The 9,683-nt window shown below is 35.0% G+C and overlaps 1 protein-coding gene across 1 annotated transcript; it reads right to left on the bottom strand.

The window, feature by feature from the left end:
• Positions 1-948: 948 nt before the first annotated feature.
• Positions 949-6,610, bottom strand: LOC136810962 (bcl-2-like protein 1). Its single transcript, XM_067067556.1, has 2 exons — positions 5,330-6,610; positions 949-1,949 (listed from the first exon to the last, which is right to left on the bottom strand). The coding sequence occupies exons 1-2, from the start codon at positions 6,035-6,037 to the stop codon at positions 1,821-1,823; spliced, it is 837 nt and encodes a 278-aa protein (XP_066923657.1). The 5' UTR covers positions 6,038-6,610; the 3' UTR covers positions 949-1,820.
• Between the last annotated feature and the right edge of the window lie 3,073 nt (positions 6,611-9,683).

The following is a 9,683-nucleotide window of genomic DNA, read 5'->3' on the forward strand; positions in this document are numbered from 1 at the left end:
TGACCCCCACCGGGAATTGCTTATTAATAGGTTTAAACATAATAGACAACATTCACAAAAGATGTTTATCAATAGAGATTTTAAATAAAAGAATGTTTAAAACACAGCTGATTGGCTTAGGTTTCGAAACTCTCTATTGTTTCATTAAAACCTCAGTGCGCATGCGATTTATCTGGAGAATTTCAATATTCAAAACAAGAGCAGTGCTCATAGCCCGAAGAGTAGAAGTTTTACGCTCGAAACGAAGGAAGATATGACGTAGCCTAATGCCGTAGCAATGGTGATCTGTTATGAGATTATATTTTTGTAGGAGAATCTTTTACGCTCAAAACGGTCGGTCTCGTATTTTCAAGAAATTTCCTTGAACCACCTCAAATTTGCCATTTCACTGGATGCATTTTCTGAACCAGGTTCAAAATCAAAGATTTTCCTAGCACAGAACACAGCTAGATATTAATCCCGCAAGAAAAAGTCATAACAAAGATTTTTTACAGCGCGGGAAAGCTAGCTACGCCGTACACACATAACCTAAAGATTTTTTAGCGCGGAAAAAGCTAAGTTTGTGGTGCATCGCACTCCACGGAAACGTACGCCACATGCATATAACCCCTGGTAAAATAATATCGAGATATGACCAAAAAGAAAAATCAGTTCCGATCAGAAAACTAGATTTCACTTGAAGAAAGGGTCTTTGTTTTTTTTTATGTACTATAAGGGTTGGGGTGGTTCAGCTGAACCATTTGAACCCCCTCAGATCCGCCGCTGGAAACTTAGGTGAAAAGTATAGGTGAAACTTAGCTTATCAAAATATCTTCTCTGAGCCCAGCTGGCACACAACGTCGTTTCAACGTTCATCTAATGTTCACAACGTCCATATAACGTTAGATGAACGTTTTAACAACGTTGTGTGCCAGCTGGGAGGGGAAAAAATTGCTTAGAATCGGTAAATTTTGCACCCTGCCCTAATTTAGATTTTATTCTTTACAACATACATGGAAAAAGATTTCTGTTTTTACAATGCTTCTAAAAAAGATTCAAATAAATAAATTTCTGTGTATTTTTTTTTACTTAATTACAATATGGTAGTATTAGGATAATTTTCAAAGCTAAATCTGTAGCTCAAATCCATAGCTAAATATAATGCAATCGGCAGCAATCTCTTATTGTGTTGTGCGGCTCTATTCATGATATTCATGAACGTTTTACACGGAAACACTCAAATCCATAGCTCAATATAATGCGATCGGCAGCAATCTCTTGTTTTGTTGTGCACCTGTATTCATGTATTCATGATATTCGTGAACGTTTTACACGGAAACATCCATAATAACCCTTGGGTTTATCACTAATTTCGAATTTTAAAAATTATACTAGGGTCAAAAAACCTGGGATAATTTGGATGCTTCTGTATAAAGAATGACGTCATGAATATAATACATGCGAACGTCTAAAAAGGATAACCTCTTCAGTCTTTCTGTCAATTTTTGACATTTGTCAAAGGCATTTGGAAGTAGCCTTTTGTAATTTTTTCGGAATTCCATCTTTTTACCAGCCATTTGTTGAGCATTCTTTTTTCAAAAACAGGAATGTTCAATAATGCTTATCTTGTTGGAAAAATGTCTTGTTCAATCACTGAAGATGTTATTACCATGTCATTCTTTCAGTACTCTGAAAGTCTGGTACCGGTATATGCTACTAAACCGTTCACCAAATTCGGTTGTTCGGCCGCCCTTCGCCAAATTTGGGTTGCTCGACCGCCCTCAACCAAAATTTAGGAATACTAGGACCCTTCGAAAAGAGGTAGTAAATATCATCCATTCTCATTGCATTTTCATACTAAAGATAGCAGCTAATGACACTCCAACGCACATCAATAGTCCGGGTTTCAACCAGTTGAAATTTGTGTCATCTTTTTCACGATCCTTTTCAAATTTTTCGGCGAAATATTCCTGAAAAATTAGAATGGTAGGGAAAAGTAATTTTTATAAATCTTCCTGATAATTGAATTATATCATTACCATTAGGTAACAACACGTGTTATTGACGAGTCTAACAGTGATTGTTTAGGGCGAGGGTGATATCCCCGGGGGTTGTTCTCCTAGAACCTATATTGTCCACTGGGGCAAATTTTCCAGGGGCAATCGACCTGTTATGATCCACGTATCGTAACGTTAAAGATGAGTGGGGCAACACTAAGTCATTTGGTGTCAAGGTTGATAGTTTAAATGTAGTAAAAGTAATTTAGCGGCATGGCATAAGTTCACAAGGTTTTTTTCAAACAAACATTATTCAACAAAAAAAAATCCGTTGCCAATAGACTTCACATTCAGGTACTAGAAATGGCCTTTTCAATATTTCTGAAAGGGTTTCTGTGTAATATCTAAATTTGAAATGCTCTTGTTGATTTAAGCGCTTGTTCAAAGACTTAATTTCAGTCCGATAAACTTTGGTAAATCAGGTATAATTCAAACAAAAGCTATGGCTATAGCAAGGATTTGTCAATAATGAACTCTGGTAACTCTCTCTTAAAGAAATACGCCGTATTGATATTGAATTAAGCCTAGAACGTCGAAAGTCTCTTAAAATATACATAAGAACCCTACATAGGAAAAAGAAATGCCCTATGTCCTAAACGTTTTTTTAATCAGAACATCCAAAGTTTTTGAAGCCTTCGGATGTTCTTAATTTTTTGAGATTTAAGCCTAAAAATGTTCTTGACATGTTCTTATTTTCATAATTTTTGTCCATTTTCCTAAGAAATTGGGTGTTTTAGAGCCTGCAAAGCCTTAAAGTGTTCTTATCTTGTACTTAACATTTTGGCCATCGAAGCCTTATGTTCTTATATAGTTTTTTCTCATAAAAAAACGTGTATGCGTAGAACAGTACATAGCTCAATGAATTTGCAGTTATTATCTTTCAGAGATGAAGACATTTGTTTAGAATAAGAACAGCCGAGCTTCATGAAAAATCTACTCGTTCTTATTCAAAAAGTGTATGGTTAAATCCATGGTTGACGAAGCGATTCTAGATTAGCACTGAAATGACGTTATCAATCCAACTTGATCCTTAGACTTAAAGCGCTAAGTATTTTACGGTCCAAAGCCCGTGATAGCTGTTTTGTAAACATTCGAACGTGATTTTTTAATATATAGACACGTAAAATGTACACATTAAATCGTCATGAATTCTTTGATATGTCTTTCCCAGTCTTTTTTGTACATACATTCGTCTATTGATGACGTACTTGGATGACGTCATATTCATAGCAGTCTGGGCAGTGTTATATTTTCACCATTTTGTGAGTATTTTGGTGCAATTTCCTTAGAAGTTAGTTGTTTTGGAGTCCTTTTTAGCCTTAAAACATTCTTAATTTGTTTTTGATATTTTTACTAGCCCTATAATCATATTAAGTTTGTTCTTATAAAAAACGTGCATTCTGGTTTTAGCAGTAAACCCGAGCCAAAGTAAAAGGAATGTTTAGTAGACTCCTGTCTCAGTAATCCAATGGGAACTTTTTCCATAACACGGAAGAAGTTGGAGATTGATCTGTTTTAAGGGGTGGGAGTATTGCAAATTCTATTGTTTAAAGCTATGAAATCCAGTGGACATTTCCAAAATACAAGTAGCATTCCTATTGCGGATAAGAGTTTTTTTTGGGTTTAGCAATGGGTATGGCATTTCATTGTATCTTTCTCACCGGGGACGACTTTTTAGCCGACAAATAAAAATCTGTTCGACGTTTTTAATAGAAAACGTTTTAATATACTGAATGCGTCATCATAGAATTTGTGTAAGTAAGAATTCTTGTTTGGTTTCAGAAAAAGTGTTATTTCAGAAATAAAACACTTCAAAATTTCCGGAATCTAGCTAAAGTCTATTCACGATAAGTGTGCACTCTTTTTTCATTTACCTATAACTTTTGAAGGAATTCCTCAATCTTTATAAATTTGGTATCGTTGGAAAGATATTAGTGAGTGGAACAATTTGAAATAAAAAAATCTATAAAAAGATTCTAAAAATGAAGATAAAAATGAAGAAGAAAAAAAAGGAAGATCTTGTAGAAAGGTGCTATAACTATCATTTTCACTGAAGTGACTCCTTCATTATCGAACGTCATCACTGTGAAAAAATTTCTCAAAAATAATCATTCAATCAAAAGATATCAAACAAAGTTATAAGCTGATTGACGTCTAAAAACGCTGTTTTCTGCTGTTTTCTGCTGTTTTTGGGGGTCAATCACTTATTAACTTTGTACCATAACTTTATATTGAATAAATATTTTAGTGAAATTTATTCACAGTGATGACCTCCTAAAATCAAAAAATCTCTCCAGTGAAAATGAAAGTTATAGCATTTCTCTACAAGATCTTCATTTTTTTCTTCTTCATTTTCATCTTCGTTTTTAGAATTTGTTTAAAGACTTTTTTACTTCAAATTGTTCCACTCACAAATGTCTCTCCAACGATACCAAATTTATAAAGGACGAAGTATTCTTTCAAAAGTTATAGCGAAAAGAAAAAAGAGTGCACACTTATCGTGAACAGACTTTAGTTAATCCTCTAGATTAAGAACGGCATGCTCGGAATAATGACTTTAAGGATATGGGTTTTTAAATCATTCTTATGCCAGCCATAGAGATTTCAAATACTTTTCCTATGGAATTTATTTTGTGAGAACGAGGAAGGAAAGGTATTTTAGCACATCTCAATTTTCTCACAACTGTATTAGAAAATTTCTCAATCGCATACTCTCGAAAAATTAAAGTGATCACAATATTAACTCTATCGATGAATCATAACATTTTCGCTGATCTTTATCTCGCTGACACACCCGATTTAAGCAATACTCTAAGGTCCCGAATAGACCCACTCGCTTATTAATTTTCCAGTTTTTTTGTTTTTGAGTTGAAGTGTAAATCAGGCTTAATCTATTTCGAACGACCTTAGAGTACTACAAACCAGGTCAAATACGTGTCAAATGATGATGATTTTCAGCCCCCCCCCCCGTTTATTCAGACCCTCCCGTTTATTTGGGACCTTAGAGTAGGGTTCCTTATACTTTAAATGTAGAAACTTTCGCAAGTACCTCGAAAAATGCAACTTTTAAAAGTATTTTTCACAAGCATGAGCTTTCACGAATTACTTGAAATTTCGAAGACAGTCACATTTGCGAAAAAAAAATTGGTGATGATCGTAAAAACTTTTCAAATTTTTTTAACAAACTACACTATACGAAGCCATAACATTTTATTGAGGCTGGTTTGGTCTTATTCTTATTCTATCATCGGCTGACTATAAAAAAAGACTTATTATTAGATTATATTTCTTACCCAGCCTCCATTTTCTTCGATCCAACTCTCTTTACTTGATAAACTTTCAGCCAGCCATTCTTCAACTTCATCAATCCTCTCTTCTTGATGTGAATTCCAAAACCATTCGGCCAATTTCCCGCCAAAAGTAAACACACTAACAACTCGTCCCCAGTTCAGTGAATCACGATCTAAAACGCGGTCTGATACATTACGAAAAGCAGTCCTCGCGTCTGTATTATTCAAACTTAAGTCTTCGCACACATTTTCGAAAAATGCTGAATTCGAACGTTCTAACTCGACACTAACTTTCCGTAATACTCTAGACGCCTTTCGAAATGGCTCCTGATTGGATATTTGATCATCAATGACGTCATCTGAAGGTTCGGATAATGTTGGACTATGTACCATGTTATTGTTTGAATCACTCACGCTACTCCGCTCCGAATAGGCTCCTGTACTAGTACTTTGAAAACGATTAACTCGTGGAGATCTCGGTGATAATAAGCTTTGGTTCGAATCTTGAAATACTTCCATATCTTGAGTGTGACTATTGGGTCCGTGTATTTTGAAATGTATGTAATCGTTTGCTAACCTACGAATGAACTCTTTATTATTCCTATCTTGCAGACGTCGCTCCCGAATCGATGGTGATGGAGAGGGTGGTTCGGGCGTGATTGAAGTGGGCGGTGTTAAAGGCGCTCCTTCATCTTCTATTGTCAGCGGCATTCTAATTAAATCGTACTGAGACTTTATGATATGCAATATCCTTTAAATTATGGGTCTTTTCGTCAGCTTTGGTGCACAAGATATATACTTCAATAGTTGACCCGTACTTTATCAAAATAAGGGATATTTCTTTTCACAATTGATGGCCAACGTATAATTACAGTCGATAGAATTAAGCTGCAATTACAAGCCAAATCAAGTGGCAATTTAACAAATTTACAAATTTTTCCAATTTGAAGCACGACAATAAATTTCCGATTTTTTGAATCCAGTAAGAATCAAATTTCATGTAATATGCGATGAGATGCGACGTCAATCATATGTAAAGTTCTCTTCCTCCTTTTCAATACTCCAGCCCCCACATAAAGTCGACGTCACAAGTCAAAAATGGAAAATGAATTTTGAGTTTTTGAAACTTTTCTCTGTCTAAACAAATATTTCGTATTTTGATTTTTGTTCTTCTACTTCACTTTAGTGTGTGATATTTCTTCTTGTTCTTCCAAAAAAAAGAAAAGTGATTTTTCAATTTTTATGTTCACCTCTTCATTTTTCTCACATGTTTTCTATGTGCCTGAAACAAGAACAGATAAAAAATGAAAATATGGTGTTAGAAAACGTAGGTTAAATATATGAAAAATCAAATGTAGTCTCTTAGCGCTATAAGAAACTCGAAACCTACGACCGACTGCTGAAATATATAAACGAAAAGAAAAAAAAAAATTTCAAAAGGCTGTTCAGTCAATATTGAGAGTTAACGTAACGCGTTTCAAACATAATGATGTTATTTCGTGTAAATAATACACGAAACAAATTTTTTCTCATGTCTCCGATGTGCTAATAGAACATATTTTTTTCTGTAAAACAGTTTGAAATGAACATAGGAAACAACTTTTGTCGTATTTGTTGAAACAATATTCACACGAACAAGCCACGCTACTACTAAGAACAGCCGGGAAAAAGAGTCTCTGAAAATTAACACAGTAGCAACACTCCTCTAAAGACTCTGAAGACCACCCTCGCGAGTCTGAGCACTTTTTCAGGTGGTTTTAAAGTTAATGATACTATGATTTCATATTACATGCGTGAATTAATACAACTAAAGTGCACGTCGCAAAATTACGGGAAAATTACAGAAAACTGCAAAGTATCATGTATAGTTTAACTTCGCACCTTTTACCTCTGCTGTTTGTCTTCCGTTGACTAATACCCCCTCCCACACGTAGCTGAAATTAACCGTAATGATTCTGTTTTAGTTTTCCATCACTAACTTGGTAGTAACTCAAGGAGAAAAAAATCATACTCTACTTAAACCAAAAAACCTGCACAGCTTATAACGCGTCGAAAGTGAGATATTACGAAATTTTGAAAGTGCAAAACCATTGTTCGGTCAATGGTCAAGACCTTTTCAGAGATGATTAAAGTTTCGCTAGTTCGTATCTCAAATATCTGTTAGGGATTAATTCCTCTTCGAACAAACTATTATCTAGACTAGGAAACTAGTCTGTTACTTAATCAGGTCAGAGAGCGGGAACATAAGGACCACGATCGTTTTCTGAAAGAAGCTGTGCAGGAGAACGAGCAAAAGTTGGAAACAAACCTTCCTTCTACGCTCTCTTTTCCCGCGTGATACTGTACCAGCAACACTGGCATGCCAGTCTAACCGCTACTCCTCTTTCAATTCTAAAAGTTGAACTTCAAACTCACACCCCTGTCTCAATGACCATAATGAAGAAGCCAAAATACCAAATGGGACCACAAATTCTTTTGTTTTCAAAAGTCCAGTGCGAATTTTAGTGTATCTCCTCCAATTGTATTTCATCATAATTTTTAGACACGAAAACTCTAAACCGTAAATTCTTTGAACAAAATTATATTTTAAAAAATGTCTTAAATCTAATCAATCGGTCATCAAAGTTGAACACGGAAAACCACAAATTCAAGAATGTTATGTTAGTCATGTACTTAACTCACGTACTTGTTTCTTGACTCCAGGGTTTATCCATCTTTAATTATGAAACTACCAACGCCGCTTAGGAAACACTTCTATTCCAAATCTTTTTTGACTGGTTCTAACCTAGAAATCGCATTCAGATTGTTCCTACGAGTTGGTCAAATTTTCCATTAGTTGACTCTAGCAATGTCTCCTCATCATAAAACGACTTACAATAATTTTATCTCGGTTTGCACGTTTCAATATATAGACTTTTCATTTAAATACACTGACAAAAGTACACACACGACTTTCATGGCAAAAACAAACCAATTTTCTACTCAAGCATGGATTTGGAGAGATAAAATAGTTATGACGTCAGCAGCGGATGAGTTCTAACCATGATTGAAAATAGAGCTTAGATCCATTATAGTAAATCAACCATTAACCAACTGAGATATTTTAGTACAAGTTTATCTCTTAGAATCTTTTAAACTGTTTATGGTACATTCTGACGAAATTTGCTAGAATTTTGATGACGTATGATGTTTAAAGTCACGACTACTAGGAACTATCTCGTCATTGAAGGCACTAACGAAATTAACAATTTGTAAACATTGATTCTGTGGGATCTCTTTATCTCGATCACGTACGGGGAAGAGTTCGAGTTAAGGAAATTTTAAAGTTATGGAGTAAGTTTTATTAACCGAAGGTGTTGTTAAGTGAAGGGACCATAAAAACTCCAAAAAACTTTTTTGAGTTTAGGAGACATTCAAATTACGCATTTGTTCGAGTTAAAGAGTCATATATCGAGGGGGTCGTAGCTGCCCACACCGTATAATTCTGACAGATAAAATTACCTTCCAGAGGTCCAAAATAAGTTTACGTGTTCATATCTTTGCAGCAAGGGTTGTGTCAGAAGTTAAGGCTGTTGATTTAAATGAAAGTAAAGCCAAAACACGTTTTATTACAGATTTGTTACGCTTAAAGTTCTTTCACTTCAAGTGTGCACTCTTCTTTTGCTACCATGTCAGCGTAATTAAAAGTAATTCCATTGATACAGGTTTCGACTTTAAATAATTTCCTGGAGTATTTTTTTTTGGGTCATGGGATGTTTACCCTATAAATATGCCATTTCACAGTCAAAATAGATAATGGGTAATCAGGACTAATTACGCCTCAATAACGGTTTTCCGTTGGCTAGACGCAATTTTTTTTCAAAACTTCAATAGTAAGTCGTTATTAGCGGGCAGTGGTCCTGATTACCCATTACGCTTTGCAGCTGTGAAATAGCCTATATAACCTTCTCTTGCCCTAATAAATAATACACAAATTAAATACAACGAGCTAAATCTCAGTATAATTGATAGGTCAAGCGCAACATCCAAGAAGGTAAAATTGCTTAAAACTCACAGTTGACCAGTCATGAAAAATCTCCCAAGCTCCCAAATACTAACCAATCATAGAGCACATCGATCCCAGTATCAGAGTGTTTTGCTGGAGAATATATTTACACACCCCCTTCCCACAGACCCACTGGGAACCTTTTCCACTTGAAAAATTGGCCAAAATATCGTCCCCGATGGAAAAGTATCCTCCAATTTTTGTCCCCACTGAAAAAAATCAAATAAACCAATCCTCACTGCAAAATATTTACTATTTTTCCCATTCCCACTAAACTTTCTGACTTTAAAACAAAAGAATCTAAATCCCCAT

Source organism: Clytia hemisphaerica, unplaced genomic scaffold, assembly GCF_902728285.1.
Source record: "Clytia hemisphaerica strain Z4C2 unplaced genomic scaffold, Clytia hemisphaerica genome assembly, whole genome shotgun sequence".
Lineage (NCBI taxonomy): Eukaryota > Metazoa > Cnidaria > Hydrozoa > Leptothecata > Clytiidae > Clytia > Clytia hemisphaerica.